Raw genomic sequence first — 22,919 nt, 5'->3', positions numbered from 1 at the left:
AAAATGGGAAAATTCACTTTTTGCACCATAGTTTGTAAACGCCATAACTTTTACCCAAACCAATAAATATACGCTGAATGGGGTTTTTTTTATCCAAAACATGTTTGTCCACATTTTTCGCGCTGCATGTATACAGAAATTTTACTTTATTTGAAAACTGTCAGCACAGAAAGTTAAAAAAATCATTTTTTTGCCAAAATTCATGTCTTTTTTGCTGAATATAATAAAAAGTAAAAATCGCAGGAGCAATCAAATAGCACCAAAAGAAAGCTTTATTAGTGACAAGAAAAGGAGCCAAAATTCATTTAGGTGGTAGGTTGTATGAGCGAGCAATAAACCGTGAAAGCTGCAGTGGTCTGAATGGAAAAAAAGTGGCCGGTCCTTAAGGGGTAGAAAGCCCTAGGTCCTCAAGTGGTTAAGGTGGCCACTAATGATACAATTTCCCAAACGTTCGTTTACAAACTATAAATGATAGTTTGGGACCAAAAATCACCTAACCAATCCAACCAGATTAATGAAATGAATCTGCAACCCTGATTTCTATGTTTTCCTTCTGTCCTGTGTAAGAATTCAGGTCCACTTTAAATGCATTATTACACACTGAGGAGCTATAGTTGCAATTTTGGCCCCAAAGAGTGCAGCCAGAGGCAGTAGACTGGGCTATTATTATTATTGTTATTAGCCTCTGGGCTAGGGGATCTGCTCTGTGCTCTGGCAATAAGCAGCCACTGGATGCTGCCTGAAGGAAGCCAGACAGGTACTTTTAGTATAATTCGAAACATGCAGGCATGTAATATACAAAACACTGTGCATTTATGATTTGTGCAGATTTACTATACTATGCACTAATAGGAGGCTGGACTAGGGCTTGAAAATCAACTAAGCATTATTTGGCTGAGTTGTCTGTTCGCATCATGCAGGAGAGGAGGTAGTCCCACAAACCATTTGTTGCATGGTGCTGAGAGCAGGACTAGACATTAACTGATGCCAATTGCCAAGTAAATGGGTACACTGTTCTTTCTGCTTGTATCGCTGGCAATCTGGTCACATGACATTGGGACAGAAAGTGAGGGAATCTCACCAACAGATGCACAAGACAGTCTTGCTGTACATTTAGTCACTCTGTCATTCATGTACTAGGGATGGTCTGTGAGATTCAAGTAATTCAGAGTTGATGCAGGATTATGCAAATTTTGCATACAAATTCATAAAACTTTAAACGTGGACGAATAAAATTCGACCTTGCTTAAATTCAGTTGATTCATTTTCAAACGGCATAAATTTGCATACAAAGTTGGCATAATCCTGCATCAACTCAGAAGTATTTGCATCTTATCAACCATCCCTATTGTCTGCTAACTCTGTATTATGTGTAAATGTCTTATTTTTATGTCCCAATGCTTGTATCTTACTATGACCAACACCACGGAAGATGATAGAGCTATGTAGATCAATATGAGTAATAAGAATAAAAAAAATTGACTTAGGGTGCATTCATAGTGGGATGTTATGGTCGGACATTATAAAGTCTTATAATGCAGCTTACCGCACTACAATGATAATCCTATGGGCCATTCACAGTGCAACGTTAAAGTCGCATTAAAAATGTTGCGTTGTGGTAACTCACTGCTTGCAGTGCGTTACCTCTTAAAGGGAACCTAAACTGAAAGGGGTATGAATTTTTCTTTTTAAATAATACCAGTTGCCTGGCAGCCCTGCTGATCTCTTTAGCTGCAGTAGTGGCTGAATCACACACCTGAAACAAGCATGCAGCTAATTCAGTCTGACTTCAGTCAGAGCACCTGATCTGCATGCTTGTTGAGGGGTTGTGGCTGAAAGTATTAAGAGAAACAGGATCAGCAGGAGAGTCAGGCAACTGGTATTATTTTAAAAGGAAAAATCCATATCCTTCTCAGTTTAGGTTCCCTTTTTAAGGCAGACACGTTGCGACTTTAACGTCGCATTAAACCGCAACGACCCACTTTGAATACCACCTAATGCTTCATACACGCTTGAGATAAGTCTTTGGAAAAGGCAAGATCACAGACCAATTTTACCCCCTTCCATGTAGTATGAGAGCCATACCTACACAGTCTATTCTATTGTGCTGAACTCCCTATCAAATAAAATCTTTGCAGGATGCTGCACACAAAGATGCCTGTACACACTCAAAAGATCATTATCTGCAAAAGATCTGTTCCTGCAAAAGATCCATTCCTACAAAATGCATTCATAGTCTATGATATCTGCAGATCCTCATACACACCTTGTTTAACAGACAATCATCTGCAGATCAGATCCACCAGGATGGATTTTCAGATCTGCAGGTGATTGCCAGATATGCAGATGAAGTCTGTTAACCACTTGCCGACCGCCTACTTCATATTGGCGGCGGCAAAGTGGCAGCCCCAGGACCACGTAACGCAGATTGGCGTCAGGTCCTGGGGCACTCTCTGGCCGGGGATCGCGCGCTGGGATGCGCGCGCATCCACCGGCAATAGGCTCCGCCCACCCGCGACGTCAACCCGCCGGCCAATCGGAAGCGCCGGCGGGTTGTTAACCCCGCGATCGCCGCTACAAAGTGTATAATACACTTTGTAATGTATACAAAGTGTATTATACAGGCTGCCTCCTGCCCTGGTGGTCCCAGTGTCCGAGGGACCACCAGGGCAGGCTGCAGCCACCCTAGTCTGCACCCAAACACACTGATCTGCCCCCTGATCGCCCACAGTACCCCTCAGACCCCCCCCTGCCCACCCCCCAGACCACCATTTGCACACAATCACCCCCCTAATCACCCATCAATCACTCCCTGTCACTATCTGTCAACGCTATTTTTTTTTTAAGTCCCTAAACTGCCCCCTGCTCCCTCCTGATCACCCCCCCACCCCTCAGATTCTCCCCAGACCCCCCCAGACCCTCCCCCCCCCCTGCGTACTGTATGCATCTATCCCCCCTGATTAACTGTCAATCACCTGTCAATCACCTGTCAATCACCTGTCAATCACCTGTCAATCACCCGTCAATCACCCGTCAATCACCCCCTGTCACTGCCACCCATCAATCAGCCCCTAACCTGCCCCTTGCGGGCAATCTGATCACCCACCCACACCAATAGATCGCCCGCAGATCCGACATCAGATCACCTCCCAAATCCATCGTTTACATCTATTCTCTCCTCTAAACACCCACTAATTACCCATCAATCACCCCCTATCACCACCTGTCACTGTTACCCATCAGATTAGACCCTTGCGGGCACCCAATCGCCCGCCCACACACTCAGATTGCCCTCAACCCCCCCCCCCCCCCCCCCTTATCGATTCGCCAGTGCATTATTTACATCCGTTCTTCCCTGTAATAACCCACTGATCACCTGTCAATCACCCCCTGTCACTGCCACCCATCAATCACCCCCTGTCACTGCCACCCATCAATCAGCCCCTAACCTGCCCCTTGCGGGCAATCTGATCACCCACCCACACCAATAGATCGCCCGCAGATCCGACATCAGATCACCTCCCAAATCCATCGTTTACATCTATTCTCTCCTCTAAACACCCACTAATTACCCATCAATCACCCCCTATCACTACCTGTCACTGTTACCCATCAGATTAGACCCTAATCTGCCCCTTGCGGGCACCCAATCACCCGCCCACACCTCAGAACGCCCTCAGACCCCAGCCCTGATCACCTCGCTAGTGCATTGCTTGCATCCATTTCCCCCCTCTAATCACACCTTGAGACACCCATAAATCACCTCCTGTCACCCCCTAGCACACCTACCCATCAGATCAGGCCCTAATTTGCCCCGTGTGGGCTCCTGATCACTCGGCCAAACCCTCAGATCCCCCTCAGACCCCCTTCCGATCACCTCCCCAGTGCATTGATTGCATCTATTTTCCCCTCTAACCGCCCCCTGAGACACCCATCAATCACCTCCTGTCACCCCCCTAGCACTCCTATCCATCAGATCAGGCCCAATACATCCTGTCATCTAAGAGGCCACCCTGCTTATGACCGTTTCCACAAAATTTGCCCTCTCATAGACCACCTGTCATCAAAATTTGCAGATGCTTATACCCCTGAACAGTCATTTTGAGAAATTTGGTTTCCACACTACTCACAGTTTTGGGCCCGTAAAATGCCAGGGCAGTATAGGAACCCCACAAGTGACCCCATTTTAGAAAGAAGACACCCCAAGGTATTCTGTTAGGTGTATGATGAGTTCATAGAAGATTTTATTTTTTGTCAAAAGTTAGCGGAAATTGGATTTTTATTGTTTTTTTCACAAAGTGTCATTTTTCACTAACTTGTGACAAAAAATAAAATCTTCTATGAACTCACCATACCCCTAACGGAATACCTTGGGGTGTCGTCTTTCTAAAATGGGGTCACTTGTGGGGTTCCTATACTGCCCTGGCATTTTAGGGGCCCTAAACCGTGGGGAGTAGTCTAGAAAACAAATGCCTCAAAATGACCTGTGAATAGGACGTTAGGCCCCTTAGCGCACCTAGGCTGCAAAAAAGTGTCACACATGTAGTATCGCCATACTCAGGAGAAGTAGTATAATGTGTTTTGTGGTGTATTTTTACACATACCCATGCTGGGTGGGAGAAATCTCTCTGTAAATGGACAATTGTGTGTAAAAAAAATCAAAAATGTGTCATTTACAGAGATATTTCTCCCACCCAGCATGGTTATATGTAAAAATACACCACAAAACACATTATACTACTTCTTCTGAGTACGGCGATACCACATGTGTGACACTTTTTTGCAGCCTAACTGTGCTAAGGGGCCCAAAGTCCAGTGAGTACCTTTAGGATTTCACAGGTCATTTTGAGACATTTGGGTTTAAGACGACTACTCACGATTTAGGGCCCCTAAAATGCCAGGGCAGTATTGGAACCCCACAAATGACCCCATTCTAGAAAGAAGACACCCCAAGGTATTCCGTTAGGAGTATGGTGAGTTCATAGAAGATTTTATTTTTTGTCACAAGTTAGCGGAAATTGATATGTATTGTTTTTTTTTTTCACAAAGTGTCATTTTCCGCTAACTTGTGACAAAAAAAAAATCTTCTATGAACTCACCATACCCCTAACGGAATACCTTGGGGTGTCTTCATTCTAAAATGGGGTCACTTGTGGGGTTCCTATACTGCCCTGGCATTTTAGGGACCCTAAACCGTGAGGAGTAGTCTAGAATCCAAATGCCTCAAAATGACCTGTGAATAGGACGTTAGGCCCCTTAGCGCACCTAGGTTGCAAAAAAGTGTCACACATGTGGTATCGCCGTACTCAGAAGAAGTAGTATAATGTGTTTTGAGGTGTATTTTTATACATACCCATGCTGGGTGGGAGAAATCTCTCTGTAAATGGACAATTGTGTGTAAAAAAAAATCAAATAATTGTCATTTACAGAGATATTTCTCCCACCTAGCATCTGTATGTGTAAAAATACACCCCAAAACACATTATACTACTTCTCCTGAGTACGGCGGTACCACATGTGTGGCACTTTCTTGCACCCTAAGTGCGCTAAGGGGCCCAAAGTCCAATGAGTACCTTTAGGATTTCACAGGTCATTTTGCGACATTTGGTTTCAAGACTACTCCTCACGGTTTAGGGCCCCTAAAATGCCAGGGCAGTATAGGAACCCCACAAATGACCCCATTTTAGAAAGAAGACACCCCAAGGTATTCCGTTAGGAGTATGGTGAGTTCATAGAAGATTTTATTTTTGTCACAAGTTAGCAGAAAATGACACTTTGTGAAAAAAAACAATTAAAATCAATTTCCGCTAACTTGTGACAAAAAAAAAAAAATCTTCTATGAACTCACCATCCTCCTAATGGAATACCTTGGGGTGTCTTCTTTCTAAAATGGGGTAATTTGTGGGATTCCTATACTGTCCTGGCATTTTAGGGGCCCTAAACCGTGAGGAGCAGTCTTGAAACGAAATTTCTCAAAATGACCTGTGAAATCCTAAAGGTACTCATTGGACTTTGGGCCCCTTAGCGCAGTTAGGGTGCAAAAAAGTGCCACACATGTGGTATCGCCGTACTCAGGAGAAGTAGTATAATGTGTTTTGGGGTGTATTTTTCCACATACCCATGCTGAGTGGGAGAAATATCTCTATAAATTGACAATTGTGTGTTAAAAAAAGAAAACCATTGTCATTTACGGAGATATTTCTCCCACCCAGCATGGGTATGTGTAAAAATACACCCCAAAACACATTATACTACTTCTCCTGAGTACGGCAATACCACGTGTGGCACTTTTTTGCAGCCTAACTGCGCTAAGGGGCCCAAAGTCCAATGAGCATCTTTAGGCTTTACAGGGGTGCTTACAATTAGGCACCCCCCAAAATGCCAGGACAGTGAACACACCCCACAAATGACCCCATTTTGGAAAGTAGACACTTCAAGGTATTCAGAGAGTAGCATAGTGAGTCCGTGGCAGATTTCATTTTTTTTTGTCGCAAGTTAGAAGAAATGGATTTTTTTTTTTTTTTTTTTTTTTGTTACAAAGTGTCATTTTCCGCTAACTTGTGACAAAAAATAAAATCTTCTATGAACTCACCATGCCTCTCACTGAATACTTTGGGATGTCTTCTTTCCAAAATGGGGTCATTTGGGGGGGATTTGTACTATCCTGGAATTTTAGCCCCTCCTGAAACCTGACAGGTGCGCAGAAAAGTCAGAGATGCTTGAAAATGGGAAAATTCACTTTTGGCACCATAGTTTGTAAACGCTATAACTTTTACCCAATCCAATAAATATACACTGAATGGGTTTTTTTTTTATCAAAGACATGTAGCAGAATAACTTTCGCGCTCAAATGTATAGGAAATTTTACTTTATTTGAAAAATGTCAGCACAGAAAGTTAAAAAAGTCATTTTTTTGACAAAATTCATGTCTTTTTTGATGAATATAATAAAAACTAAAACTCGCAGCAGCAATCAAATAGCACCGAAAGAAAGCTGTATTAGTGACAAGAAAAGGAGGTAGAATTCATTTAGGTGGTAGGTTGTATGACTGAGCAATAAACCGTGAAAGCTGCAGTGGTCCGAATGGAAAAAAAAGGCTCTGGTCCTTAAGGGGTTTTATGACTGCAGTCCTTAAGTGGTTAAACAAGGTGTGTATGAGGATCTGCAGATCTCATAGACTATGAATGCATTTTGCAGGAATGGATCTTTTTCAGGAACAGATCTTTTGCAGATAATGATCTTTTGAGTGTGTACGGGCATCTTTGTGTGCAGCATCCTGCAAAGATTTTATCTGATGGGGAGTGCAGCTCCATAGAATAGACTGTGTAGAGTATGGCTCTCATACTACATGAAAGGGGGTAAAATTGGTCTGTGATCTTGCCTTTTCCAAAGACTTTTATCTCAAGTGTGTATGAAGCATTAAGGTGGCTACACACACACAATAAAATGATCTGATTTTATGTTAATTGGCTAAAAATGATTGGTTGTCCTGAAAAATCAAAAGCTTTTTTTTTTCTCCCCCAAGCGAGAAATCCAATCGGATTTCCTGTTTTGCTTTGATTTCTACATAAGCCGATCGGAGTGGAAATTTTTAAAATCAATTTTTATAAAAATTGAATGGTGTAGAGTATATTGTCAACTTATTAATGTGCAGACCCAAGCACTTGTTCAGAGTTTTCAAAAAATTTTTTTCCCTTCATAATTGGGGATTATTGGACGGTTTTCTTGAATGTTACAATCAGATAAATCGATAGTAATTCTTGAATTGTAAAGAAATGTAAACAATTGTATGGGGTGTGGCCAACTGAAGGTCATAACCCCTTTCTTCCTATGCTAGAACTGTTGCTTTTAGTGATTGTTTCTCAGGTGTGGAAATAATACAGCATTTCTCCCTAGCTACTCCTCTGCCATTGCTAAAAACGTTTGATAAGAGATTGCAATTGTGGGATCCTGTGCAGTAGATTAGGATGCGGGGGAGGGACGACACTTCAGCCTGCTACTGGTTTAACCACTTGAGGACCACAGGCACACTGCAACTTTAACAGTTTATTACACGGCCATACAATTTAGCAGCCAAATTCATCTTGCCTCCTTTCTGTCCACCAACAGAGCTTTCTGTTGGTGGGATCTGATTGCTGCTGCGATTTGTACTTTTTTTTTATTATTATTGTACTTTTTGTTTTTTTTAAATAAAATCTGCTATTTTTTTTTAACTCCCACCTTCCCTCCCTCCCCCCCCCCCCCCGAGATTCAATCACTGAGATCACCTCTCATGGGCATCAGCCCATGAGAGGGATCTGTTTTTGTGCCACTCGAGGGGACAGCTAAGCGACAAAACTGTCCCCTGTACAGTTCCGCTCTAGATCGCAGTGCTGTGCAATGTACATACCGGATTTTTTATCTCTTAACAGTCTGCCAGCCGCGATTGCAGGCTGGGAGGCTGATCATGGAGATCTGCTCAGTGTCTCGTCAGGGAATGATCGTGCATGTGCACACGCATTCCCTGCTAATCTCCATCCCCAGGACTTGACGCTAATCGGCATTAGGTGGTCCTGGGGGAGCCACTCTGCGGCCACCAATTGCTATAGCTATACATATAGCTAACTACTGTGGACACCTTTATCTAACTACCTATACTGGGCTGGGGCAAATCCAGGATTTTCAAGGGGGGGATTCCTGATAGGTCTCTTTCGGCAAGCCGCACACTACCGCGCATGCGTTTGCCCACAAAATCCACATGATGCACAGCATTTCTCCACAAAATACACACAATGCACAGTGTTTCCCTACAAAATACACATAATGCAGTAGTGTTTCGCCAAAATATATATATATATAATGTGGCAGTGATTAAGTAGCCAGATAACCCCCCTTTATTATGGATAACGAAATTACCCCACCCCTCTTTAGTATAGGTGACCAGTTGACCCCCATTTATTACACAGGTAGCCAGATGAGGCCCCCCCAGTTAGGATAGGTAACCACATGATCCCCATTTATAGTATATTTCAGATGACTCCCCGTTTAGTACATTCCCCCTTGTATTTCGCCAGATCCCCCTTGTATATATAGCCAGTGTATATAGTCAGATCCCCTGTACATATAGCCAGAGATCCCCCCTGAATATAGCCATATACCCACTGTATGTAGCCAGATGCCTCCCCCTGCATATAGCCAGATCCCCCTGCATACAGCCAGTGTGTATATCCAGATGCCCCTGCATATAGCCAGTGTGTATAGCCAGATCCCCCTGCATATAGTCAGTGTATATAGCCAGATCCCCCTGCATATAGCCAGTGTATATAGTCAGATCCCCCCTGTATATATAGCCAGATGACCCCCCCCCCCCTTTCTCCCTCTTACAAATGGTGGACCATGGAATGGCTGGCTGGTTGGCTTCCAAACATCCCCCCGCCCTGCCTCTCAGTGAGCCCTGGCAGCACTTGCCTTATCCAGACTCCAGCTCATCCAGCAGCAGTACTTCTCTCTCCATGGGCGCATACTCTGATGTCCAATGGCCTTCAGGGGGAGGAGCGCGGCCGCTGCGGCTGGATGGCGTGGTGACGTCACGTTAGAGCCAGGATGAAAGGTAGCCAACTAGCCATGGAGACCTGGGACGCCATCACCGCCGCCAAGAAAGGTAATGTATCTTTGCGCCGCCCCCCTAGTACCCCCGCTCTCATACCGCCAGTCAGAGAGACCCTCCCCCGGGGCGTAACTAGAAATCACTGGGTCCCCCTGCGAAAATGAGGATGGGACCCTACCCATAGGCACCAAATAATCGTAATGGGGCAGCCTTTCACTAGAAAATAATCCTAATGCAGCAATGTTTCACCAGAAATGAATCGTAAATAGGGCAGCATTTCACCAGAAATGAATCGTAAAATCGGCAGCATTTCACCAGAAATGAATTGTAAAATGGGCAGCATTTCACCATAAAATGATCGTAAAGTGGGCAGCATTTCACCATAAAATAATCGTAATGTGGGCAGCATTTCACTACAAATTAATCATAAATTGAGCAGCATTTCACCAGAAATTAATCACTGAGCAGCATTTCACCAGAAAATAATCGTAAATTGGGCAGCATCTCACCAGAAATTAATCGTAAAGTGAGCAGCATTTCACCATAAAATAATTGTAATGTGGGCAGCAGTCATCAGAAAATAATTGTAATGTGGGCAGGAGTCACCAGAAAATAATCGTAAAGTGGGCAGCAGTCACCAGAAAATCGCAATGTGGGCAGCAGGCATCAGAAAATCGCAATGTGGGCAGCATTCACCAGAAAATAATCGTAAGGTGGGCAGCAGTCATCCGAAAACAATCGTAATGTGGGCAGCAGTCATCAGAAAATATTCGTAATGTGGGCAGCAGCCAGCATTCATCAGAAAATAATCGTATTGTGGGCAGGAGTCACCAGAAAATAATCGCAATGTGGGCAGCAGTCACCAGAAAATCGCAATGTGGGCAGCAGTCACTAGAAAATCGCAATGTGGGCAGCAGGCACCAGAAAATCGCAATGTGGGCAGCAGTCACCAGAAAATTGCAGTGTGGGCAGCAGTCACCAGAAAATTGCAATGTGGGCAGCAGTCACCAGAAAATTGCAATGTGGGCAGCAGACACCAGAAAATTGCAATGTGGGCAGCAGGCACCAGAAACAAAATGCACCTGTGGAAAAAAAAACAAATCACTCACCTGACAGAAATCTCCCCTTCCGGCATCTGGCACGCAGCACCCCGACGATATTCCTGCAGCACATCTCCCGCGCTAACAGGCAGAGTGCAGGGCTATGACAAGATGGCTCCCGAAGGCCTGTACTGGAGACACAAATAGTTTCCAGTGCAGGGCTTCGGCAGCCATCTTGCCGTAGCCCTGCTCTGCCTCCCGGGAGAGTGCAGGCTGCGGGGAAGAAGCTCTACACCTGGCTGGGGGGTCCCGCAATCGGGAGGGTGTCCGCGCTCCCCCCACACATGGCTGGCGGGCCCCCCTGCGGCCGATGGGGTTGCATCACCGGCGCACACACATGAGCAGGCGGCAGCTACGCTATAACATCCGTGGCTGCCGCTGCTCAGATTCGGGAGGCACTTCCAGTCTCGGTGCGAAGGGGTGGTTCCAGACACCCGGAACACCCCCTTCCGTGCGCCAGTGCTGGGGACACCTATAACTTGCTACCTATACTGGAGACACCTCTAGATAACTACCTATACTGGGGACACCTATAGCTCACTACCTATACTTGGGACACCTATAACTTGCTACCTATACTGGGGACACCTATAGATAACTACCTACACACCTATACTGGGGACACCTATAGCTCACTACCTATATTTGGGACCCCTATAACTTGCTACCTATTCTGGGGGTGCCTATAGCTAACTACCTATAATAGGGACACCTATAACTTATCTATATACCGGAGCACCTATATCTAACTACCTATAATGCTCGTCTCATTCATCTTTCTTCTCGATCTTCCTCTGCCGACCCTCTTTGTCAAGCTCTTCACTGGCTGCAAATTAACCAGAGGATTCAGTTCAAACTCCTAACCCTAACCTACAAAGCTCTCCACAATCTCTCTCCCCGGTACATATCCTCACTAATCTCCAGATACAAACCCAATCGCAATCTCAGATCGGCACATGATCTTCTGTTGTCCTCCTCTAGAATCAACTCCTCACATTCACGTTTACAAGACTTCGCACGCACTTCACCCCTCCTCTAGAATGCCCTCCCACAACACATCCGTCACTCGCCAACCTTTGTTACCTTTAAACGCTCTCTAAAAACACACTTGTTTCGACAAGCATATGCTCTACCTTAGGCCACTTCCCTTTGTACTAAGACCAAATTGCACTCCTACTAGGTATCCTAAAACACAAAGCCTCTATATATTTGCTGCATACTACCCCTCCTCCTTATCCCCCCCCCCCCCCCCCCCCCATTCCCTTTAGATTGTAAGCTCGCAAGGGCAGGGCTCTCTCCCCCTTTTGTGTCTTTGTAACCATTATACATTTTATTCATCATGTTAATTTTTTTATCACTGTCATTACCAATTCGATAATTTGTGTTTTGTATCATTCTTTGTATTTTGTCACTAATTATGTATCTTGTATATTGCTGTACACCATTGTCTGTATTATTATGTACCCCATGTTTGTTTCTTACTTTGTACAGCGCCACGGAATATGTTGGCGCTTTATAAATCAATAATAATAATAATAACTATAGCTGGCTACCTATACTGGGGGCAACTATACTCAGGCACTAGGCCCTTCATATGACACTTGCCTCAGGCCCTGCATGCTCTAAGGCTGCCCAGCATTGCAAGCAGTAGCACCCAGCCCTCCCTGGCTACCTAATACTGATATACCTGTATATGGAAAATTAGCTACTTAATTCAATTTTCTGGGGAACATGGCTACTTAATTTATGTATACAGGGCCCATTTAGTTGCTAAATTATTTTATTTTGATGCACCTGGCTATTTTGTATACTGTAAGGCACCTGGCTACTTATTTTATCTGGAGGTGTGTGACTACTTAATCATTTTTATCTAGCGGCATTTGACTACTTGATGAATTGTCATGAGACATGTTACTACTTGATTATTTTATCTAAAGTTTTTGTTAGACCCACCCACACTCTGTGAATAACACCGCTACTTATTTTGTGTATTTTTGGGTCATACGCCCATGTTCCAGTGCATGTAACCATCTCCCTGTTATAGACTGTCCTCAGAAGAGCTCACAATCTATTCCCTACCATAGTCTAATGTCCTACCAAATTAATTATATAGCACTGACATCTGCACAAAATTTCTAGAGTACATGCGTATGTGAGCCCAAACTGGGACTATTTCTAGAGGCTTTTCTCTACTGAGGTACGTATCTTTTTTCTTTTTTCTTTCTTTTTTTTATTTTTTTTTATTAACAAACTGTTACACTTTAAGGTGCCCATTAACGATACAATTTTAATTGTACATGTTTACCACAAGTGCAGTGCTTTGCAAAGGTATTCACCCGCTTGGCTTTGTTATATTTGTTATATTTTAACCTGTAATTTTAAGGTGGGCTGCCCACCAACTCAGACTGGGCAAGGGGAGCATTAATCAGAGAAACAGCATATAGACTACAGGTAAAGGTGCCCATACACTCGTCAGATTGGCAGCAGACAGATAAGAAATGCATCTGATGATCTATCTGATGCGTTTTTAGAACATTTTTTACCAGGATAGAATTCCAATAGATTTCAGTTTGAAATCTGTTGAAATTCGATCTGATGGCATTTTTTTGCCATCAGATTTCCATTAAGGCCAATGCAAACTGATAAGCAATCTCATCAGATCGACCTAAATTTTCCACCCTGCTAGTTCGATGGAAATCCATCGAAATCGATCAAAATCGGCCGTCGATCGGTCGATTGGCCAACCGATTTGCGATCGATCGATCGATCGATCGCGATCGATCGGTCGGCCAGAAAATCGGCTGAGTGTATGGGCTGCTTAACCCTGCAGGAGCTGCAGAGTTCCACACCAGAGGCTGAAGTATCTCTTCATTGTAGTACAAAAAGCCATAAACTCCATGGAGCTGAACTGGATGGAAGAATGCCCAGAAAAAAAATACATTATTTAGCATTAAAAATAAGAAGGCACTTTTGAATTTGCCAAAAGGCATATGGGTGACTCTTCAAGTATATGGAGGAAAGCCCCCTAATCAGATGAGACTTAAACATATATTTTTTCCCACCAAGGAAAATGCTAGGCCTGATGCAAACGCAACACATCCCATCACCCCAAGAACACCATATTCACAGTGAAACATGGTGGCAGCATCATACTGTGTGGATGCTTTTCAGCAGCAGGCACTGGGAAGCTGGTCTGAGTCAAGGGACACATGGGTGTTGCTAACTACAGGGATATTCTTGATGTAAACCTGTGCCAGTGATTTGAGACTAGGACAGAGGTTCACCTTCTAGCAGGACAATTACCCAACGCATACTGATAAACCAACACTATAGTGGTTTAAGTGGAAAAGTTTAAATGTGTTGGAACGGCCTAAGTCCATACCTTAATCCCAGTGGCAAGCTCATGGAGACTTATCCACAGCGACTTGCAGCTGTAATTGCACCTCCACTCCCAAATATTCACGTCACTATCAACCGCACTACCATCCACCATACCTCCCAGGCCCGCTACCTGGGCGTCACCCTGCAATGCATTGCACCCCTTCAATCAGTCATGAATGCAGCAGCTAGACGTATCCATTCTTCTCACCGCTCTGCTTCCATTTCTCCCCTCTGCGATGCCATACACTGGCTACCTATCTGCTTCAGGATCAGTTTTAAGATTCTATGCCTGTGAACAAGACCTGCCTAATCTTCCTCTCTAAACTTGGCCACAGATACCTGCCTGCTCCTCCTGTCCTCCAATGATCTCCGCCTGACCTCCCCATACATATCTTATGCTGGGTACACACTATGAGATTTTATGGCCGATTTACTGTAAGATCGATTATTTACAACATGTCCGATTTGCTTTCTGATCGATTTCCGAGCATTTTACGATCTATTTCCGTTAACATTAATAGGAAATCGATTGGAAAATGCTCGGAAATCGATTGGAAAGCAAATCGGACATGTTGGAAATAATCGATCTTACAGTAAATTGGCCAGAAAATCTCATAGTGTGTACCCAGCATTACTCCCATGCATGCCTACAAAACTTCTCAAGAGCTGCCCCCACCCTATGGAACTCCCTTACACCCCCTCTCCTCTACCCCCCCCCCCCCCACACACACACACACACCGACTCGCTCCTTCCTTTAACACCTTCAAGCAAGCAAGCAAGACCTAAAAACACATGGCTTACCCCCCATATACCACATTTTAACTCTGAGTCAAGCACCTTTTCCACAGCCCTACCTTGTGTCCCTCCCCCACCCTTTAGATAGTAAGCCTTTGGCAGGGTCCCCCCCTTCCCCTCATGATCATGCTACCCTGTTTGCATGTATAACCTTGTGCTATGTTGTATAGCTGTACCTCTCTGTCACCCCTTGTTTACATTGTATATATATCACTTTTTATTGGCCAGCGCTGCGTAATATGTTGGTGCTTTATAAATACAATGAATAAAAAAAATTTGTGCAAATGGTGGCTCCACAAAGTACTGGTGGGGGAGGGGGAGAGTTTGAATGGTTATGCACACTGACATTTTCAGTTCTTTTGTCCTACTTGTTGTTTGCTTCACAATAAACCAGGTAGTACATCTTAAAGGTTGTAGGCATGTTCTGTCAATGAAGGGGGTACAAATTCTCAAACAATCAAACAATCCATTTGTATTCATTAATTCCAGACTGTGAGTCAGCAAAACATGAAAAATTGCAGGGGGGTAAATGCTTTTGCAAGGCATGGTAATGTACTATGAGGGACTACCTAAAGTATCTATTCAGAGTATATACAATCCATTTACCCTTCTACTGCATACATTTGGTAAGGTTGTACAATCAAGATTGTATCATTAGTGGGCAGGTTTAATATCTAAAACCCTTTGCATTATGAAACTTTTCTAGTTGGCTGTTAATATTCATTTTCCAAATTGGTTTTTCCTCCAGTTGCGTTACGCCACTGCCTTACATGATGCAAATCAATTTTCTCTGCTCTTGATAGGTGGATGAAAAAGAGAAAAATGGAACACATGGAGAACATAAGAAAATTAAGCTGGAGAACAATTCCAAGCACTCTTCTAGTCACAAAGAATCCTCCACTAAAAAGTTAGTAGAATCTAGGTTCTATTTCTTGTGGTATTCTGTCAAACTAAAGGAAAGAAAATGATTGCAGCAGACTGGGGACATTGCTTGCTGGCAAGTGCATAGGCTTGCTGCCTGTGCAGAAGTCACATTGGTGTAAATTGACAGTTCTATTTGCCCTGATGAAGGGACTTGCACGTCCTGAAACATTGGCTTTGTGTCTGCATCAATAAACATGCATATTTTTGGAAGTGCCAGTCTCTCACATTTCAAGGAACGAAAATGTGGTAGCATAAAAGTTAATGCTACCTCTGCACAGTAATTTATATTGATGTATGATGTATGTATATTCTAGTAAGAACCTTCCTCTGGTTGAGGCCATTGAGTATGTAGTCCTGGTAGGTTATATAATTCTTGAAAATTCTAAGCACATGGTTGGTATTGCATGAACACCGGCTTTACTGATCTTTTTTTTTTTGTCAGCTTAGTTCATCAATTACGTTTCTTTAATCCAAATCATTCTGCACCTTGAATTGCCTTATTTGCTGTTTTCTCAGTTGTGCCTTCTGTGCATATGTCCACTGTGCATATGTCCATTTTTCCTGTTAGCCGTGCATGGATGATCACCATGTGTTCAATATGTATCCTGCTGCATTAGCTGTGTTATTGGTATAAACTGTAATTTGTAATTGTTGTTTTTTGTTGCATGTCATCACTTCGTAAAATCCAGTGAATACAGATTTAAGTTAAATCAACAATGCCTTAACGTTTTTCTACCCATGAGTAAAGGCAAAATACTGTAGCATATCTGAGGAAATATGACTGAGAATCAGTTATGTGACCTTAGCAAAACTTTGCAAAGCACGCAGTTGGGAAGATCCTCAGACCTCTTAAAAAAAATCCCCAGATTCCTGTCACCAAAACGGATAACAGACAGTGGTGACTGCAGGAACTATTTGTGACTTGCTGCTGTCAGAACATTCGTGTGGGGATTGGGGGTCAGACAGGGCAGACACATATATGGAAACAATGGTTTATGAGCTACACATGTAGGATTTGGGGAGAATACATTCTGATAGCTGTTGGTTTTCAGCCTGGCAACTGTAATCTGTAATCACATAACTGAAGGGCGTACATGAAAAATGGCGCCTGGAAAAAAAGGCACGGGTTTGCCGCTAGTGGAATATCGTTAATATTAGTGATATTCTACTACTGAATTCGGATAGTAAACCTTAACACACACCCTGCTCTGTCACAGAGCTGCATTTGCGGCCATGAGGGTAAAGTTGGGCTCAGGGAGACGCCCGATAAAATAATGGGCACTGAGTTTTCACACTATGCAAATTTCGGCTCTGCATAGCTTGCTCCTCTCTGTGCCCAACCTTGCTCTCATTACAGCAAATTGCGGCTTTTGGCACCTAACACCCCCCACCAAGCCCCCCTCCCCCAGTGACACTTAACCCCCCTCGTGGAACCTTAATTCCCCCCCCCCCCCCCCACCTCCCTGCACCCAAATTTTCACCCATTACCACAAATCGCGGCTTTTCTAATGTGAGCCTATGGCAGCGGCCTTTTTTCCAAGGCACTGCTGCGCCATTTCTTTTTTTCTGTTTCGGACTGAAGGTACTTGTTAATCCCTATCCACAGAAAACTTACCTCGGCCCCCCCCTCTCTTCTCCAACACGAAGAAGAGCCCCCAACCTTGCCAGATCCGCTTTTAATTCCTCAGATATAACCAAGGTCAGGCACAAGTTCTTATGTGCATTTAATAGCACATAACATTTAACCTTTTAGCAGCCTTTTTTTTTAATGTGTGCTGCAGCGCCATGTTCTTTCCTGCCTCCCCATGTGTCTCCCTCAGCCTAATGCAGAGCGGGTGAAGGGAGCAATATTTACCTGTTCTGGGTGCAGATAGGCTCTTCTTTCCCCACCGAGCAGCGCTCTAATGCAGACATCCTCCTTCCGTCCTGATCACGTCATAAAATGATCGGGACGCGGAGGAGGAAATCAGCGTTATGATGTCCATACATGGTACCATTTTTTTTCATCCCTTATATTGCATAGAAAATGGTAAGATTGGATAAAAAAAATGTAATATGTATGGGCACCATTAGAGCGCTGCTTGGTGGGGGAAGAGGAGAGCTGACCCTGCCTCCAGAGCAGGTAAACATCGCATCCTTATCTGTCCCTGCACTTGCTCTGCATTAGGCAGCCCTGTATAGCCGGCTAAGGATGCCCTTCCCTAAAGTTCTCACACAAGATAACGCGGACAAGGCTGCTAATTGGGTAAATTATGCATAACACGTTTTATAATAGACGCAGAATTTACAAAATAAAAAAGGAAAATAGTTTACCTATTGCACAAATTCATAGACCTTAATTTCCTCTGGAGTGTTTTAGACTGACTGGGAGTGTGTGTGGGAGTGAACAAACAACTGAGGAAGACATGAGGAACTGTGAGAAAACGCGGAAAAGCCGCCGCATGTGCCAAGAGCAAGGCGGCTGACTGTATTGTATTATTTGTTAGACCAGTTCCAGGGTGTTGAGATCAAGGCCCTCACACCCAAGACTAGGGAACTGTATTATCTTTGTGTTATACTCCAGACTAGTTCCAGGGTGTTGATGATCACGGAACTCACACCCAAGACTAGGGAATTGTATTATCATTTATGTTATACTCCAGACTAGTTCCAGGGTGTTGATGATCACGGAACTCACACCTAAGACTAGGGAATTGTATTATCATTTATGTTATGCTCCAGACTAGTTCCAGGGTGTTGTGACTTTGGACCTCACACCCAAGACTAGGATTGTGCTACTACTGTATTACGTTAGCCCAGTTCAGGGCAAGACCTTATTAGCAGCAGGGCTTCCTGCAACCCCAGCCTCGGTCCCTCGCTCAGGGGTCCACAGGCTACAGGAATATCACCCACAGTCAGGGGTGAATTCCTCAGGAGTCTCAGGCCGCCAGCTCCTCTGGTGGTCTTCACTCAGTTGTTACTGTTGCACCAAACACTTACACTCTCTCAGGTGTCTAGAGGTTAGACATATCTGATTATTTACGATTCCGCAGATCCTCAATAATCGGGTATATCTGTATTCTTGGGGATACTGCGGATTGCCAAGGATCAGATTCTCTCTCTGGTTGCTGACACCGATCATTACAGAATGGCAGACCGAACCCAAATGGACGCACTGTATAGCCATGTTAAAGTCCTGACCACCGTGGTAAACCAACTTTCCGCGGCAGTTTTGAACCAACAGACCCAGATATGTCAGATATTTGGGGCTATTTCAGAACTTTAATCAGTGCGATCTCCTCTTAGCACAGACATACGTATGCCTGTACCTGAAAGGTTTTCTGGCGACAGATCTGATTTTCGGAACTTTAGAAATAGTGTTATCATATTTTGAGTTAAGGCCTAATTCGTCTGGAACCGAGGCACAGAGAATTACGTTCATTAAGACTCTGTTGTCAGGGGATTCCCAGACCTGGGCATATGGTCTTCCTATTGGGCATCAGGCCCTGACCTCGGTCGATGAATTTTTTGAGGCTATGGCTATGATTTACGATGACCCAGACATCGCCTCGACTTCTGAACGGAAGCTCAAGCTTCTGCGTCAGGGCAAAGGTCCAGTGGAAGAGTATGCTGCGGAGTTCAGGAGGTGGGCAGTCTCGGCTAGATGGGACGCATTCGCCCTCCTAGACTGTTTTTTGGCCGGATTGTCAGATACTATTCATGAGGTAATGAAAGGCCATCCTGAGCCCGAATCATTGGATGAGGCAATCTCTTTGGCCATACAGATAGATCGCCGTTTGCGCCACCAGAGACAGGTTCGTGGTAGAGTGGCCAGAAGGTCTATCTTACACGACTCTTCTCGGTCTCCCTCACCTCCAGGCGAACCTATGCAAATTGGGTACACAAGGTTGAGTCTGGGGGAAAAGAGTCGCAGGAGCCCAAAGAAGAACGCTTTACATGGTTCCACTAGGCCAGACAAATGCTATCGCCTAGGTTTAGTCAAAATCATAGGTGAGCAGGGTTCATCCCTGAACGATGGTCGGCTGATCCTTCCTTGTTCGGTTATGTGGGAAGGTCGGACCAAGTCCGCAGAAGCCATGGTGGACTCGGGTTCGTCAGCGAACCTAATCGATTACGGTTTTGCCAAAAGTCTGGGGATACCGTTATCTGCACCCGACCGGCAGATTTCGGTCACTGCAGTGCAAATTGGGTACACAAGGTTGAGTCTGGGGGAAAAGAGTCGCAGGAGCCCAAAGAAGAACGCTTTACATGGTTCCACTAGGCCAGACAAATGCTATCGCCTAGGTTTAGTCAAAATCATAGGTGAGCAGGGTTCATCCCTGAACGATGGTCGGCTGATCCTTCCTTGTTCGGTTATGTGGGAAGGTCGGACCAAGTCCGCAGAAGCCATGGTGGACTCGGGTTCGTCAGCGAACCTAATCGATTACGGTTTTGCCAAAAGTCTGGGGATACCGTTATCTGCACCCGACCGGCAGATTTCGGTCACTGCAGTGGACGACTCTCCATTGCGCAGTGCCCAGTTTCTTTTCCAAACCCCCCTACTATCATGTTGTTTAGGGGCAGTGCATGAAGAGTTTACAGTTCCTGGTCCTGCCGATGAAGGGCTCTGCTGTTGTTCTCGGTATGCCCTGGTTACAGCTTCACTCACCGCTGATTGACTGGGCTTCAGGATCGCTACTGAACTGGTCAGCCCACTGTCAGGAACAGTGAAGAGGGGTGAGGCAGATAAAACCAAGATACAGGTCGCAGGAAAGACAGGACAGTGTATAGATATTTCTAATGGTTCCGGTTCCTCATGGTTATCTCTCATGCATAAATCTGATAGCAAAAGCCCCAAAGCAGACGCTTTAGACAGGGGTTTTGGGCCCAAAACCATTCTACCACCGAAAAAACAGGCTGACAAGAAATCATTTTCTGTATCCCTGCCCGGGTCAGCGCTGCATGTGGATTCCACTCCCTCTCTCCCTGGGTTGATTGATGACCGGCCTGAGTATGAGATAAAGAGGAAGTTCTCTAACTTACATCCTGGAAAGCCAGGAAGGAGATGTCCGGAGTCCACTCCTCAGGGGGGTACTGTGAGAAAACGCGGAAAAGCCGCCGCATGTGCCAAGAGCAAGGCGGCTGACTCCGCGTCCGACGCGGCGGTTTGCACGCATAGACACGCGTCTGGTAGTGTGGTGGAATGCGGAAAAGCCGCCGCATGTCTCGACGGCAAAGCGACTGTTTCCGCGTCCGCCGCGGCGGTTTGCATGCAGCAGCGTGCGCTTGGTGTGGCTGGGTCTGTTAGTGCACATAGGCAGATGGAGAGCTACGCGCGCGCGGGTCTAAACTCAGGACCTTTATACCAGCAGGGGAAGTGTCAGCTGATCAGGAAGATCAGCTGATTCCTGCAGGACTCATGATTGGCTGAATGGCTTGGGCGGGGCGGCAGAGTCCAGCAACTATATATTCTGCTGCTTGTCAGTTGCTGGTTGTCTGCCATTGCTAACACTTACGTGAAGGCACTCGGACCATAGTCGGATCCTTACAGTGTGTTTGAACTAGGTGGACCTGGGAATTCACACTTGGCCAGATTCTGTTGATAGCTTAGAGTACTAATTGTATTGTATTATTTGTTAGACCAGTTCCAGGGTGTTGAGATCAAGGCCCTCACACCCCAGACTAGGAATACTGTGTATCTTCTGTGTACTCTCTAGCATAGTTCCAGGGTGTTGAGATCAAGGCCCTCACACCCAAGACTAGGGAACTGTATTATCTTTGTGTTATACTCTAGACTAGTTCCAGGGTGTTGATGATCACGGAACTCACACCCAAGACTAGGGAATTGTATTATCATTTGTTATGCTCCAGACTAGTTCCAGGGTGTTGTGAATTTGGACCTCACACCCAAGACTAGGATTGTACTACTACTGTATTACGTTAGCCCAGTTCAGGGCAAGACCTTATTAGCAGCAGGGCTTCCTGCAACCCCAGCCTCGGTCCCTCGCTCAGGGGTCCACAGGCTACAGGAATATCACCCACAGTCAGGGGTGAATTCCTCAGGAGTCTCAGGCCGCCAGCTCCTCTGGTGGTCTTCACTCAGAGTTGTTACTGTTGCACCAAACACTTACACTCTCTCAGGTGTCTAGAGGTTAGACATATCTGATTATTGACGATTCCGCAGATCCTCAATAATCGGGTATATCTGTATTCTTGGGGATACTGCGGATCGCCAAGGATCAGATTCTCTCTCTGGTTGCTGACACCGATCGTTACAGGAACTATGAATTGTTACAGAAAAATATTTGGTACTTGTGTATTATCCCGTCTAGCAGAACGGGCTCGGCAGTTAGACAGGCTGGAAAAGTGTGCACTGTGCTTCTTGAGCAGCTGATTCACCACAGATCAGCTGCACCCGTTCCATTCAGCTTTCCTCACTGCGCTGGTGCTCAGCAAGTCCTCTTCCCTGTAATGTGATTAGGCAGAGTTGGTATGCCGCTAGAATCACTTGTAATTCCCCTCCTCCAGGCTGGAAGGCTTCATGTCTCTTTCATTATTGCTCTCTATTGTTCTGCGGTCTGATCGCTGACGGAAAAGCCAACACAGCGCAGTGAGGAAAGCTGTGTGGAACAGTGCACACTTTTCCAGCCTGTCTAACTGCCGAGCCCGTTCTGCTAGACGGGATAATACACAAGTACCAAATATTTTAAATTTTTTTGCAAGAGCTGCATTTTTTTTTTTATTTTTTTTTTTGTGTGTGTAGAGAATTCTTTATTTAAAATTCATGTAAGGATGAATGAGATGCAAATAATTCTGAGTTCCTGCAGGATTATGTAAATTGTGTATGCAAATATATGCAGCTTGTAAATGGACCAATCAATTAAAATTTTGGTAGGACGTGATTGGTCCATTTTCATGCTGCATAAATTTGCATACAAAATTAAATCCTGCATGAATTTTGAACTGTCTGCATCTCATTGACCATCCCTAAATTCATGTGTAAGGCCTGGAACCCACTGAAATCAGCAAACGCAAAATGCAAGCGCTAGCGTTTTGTCTGAGCGGTTTGCAAGCGGATTCATGCGCGTTTTTGGTTGTGTTTTGCAACATTGTATTTTTTTGCCCAGCGGGTGCGTAGCGTTTTGCGTTTTTA

General features: G+C 44.8%; 1 protein-coding gene across 4 annotated transcripts in view; it reads left to right on the top strand.

The window, feature by feature from the left end:
- AFF1 (ALF transcription elongation factor 1) overlaps positions 1 to 22,919 on the top strand; it is a 205,870-nt gene that overhangs the window by 157,148 nt on the left and 25,803 nt on the right. For all 4 annotated transcript variants that reach the window (XM_068233478.1, XM_068233477.1, XM_068233479.1 and 1 more), the window contains one exon: positions 15,667 to 15,770. In XM_068233478.1, the coding sequence (XP_068089579.1) occupies positions 15,667 to 15,770 (104 nt within the window). The remainder of the gene's footprint in view (positions 1 to 15,666; positions 15,771 to 22,919) is intronic.

The sequence above is a fragment of the Hyperolius riggenbachi genome, chromosome 1 (genome assembly GCF_040937935.1).
Source record: "Hyperolius riggenbachi isolate aHypRig1 chromosome 1, aHypRig1.pri, whole genome shotgun sequence".
NCBI lineage: Eukaryota > Metazoa > Chordata > Amphibia > Anura > Hyperoliidae > Hyperolius > Hyperolius riggenbachi.
The sequence above is the reverse complement of the archived record's forward strand: the minus strand, read 5'-3'. Positions and strand labels throughout refer to the sequence as shown.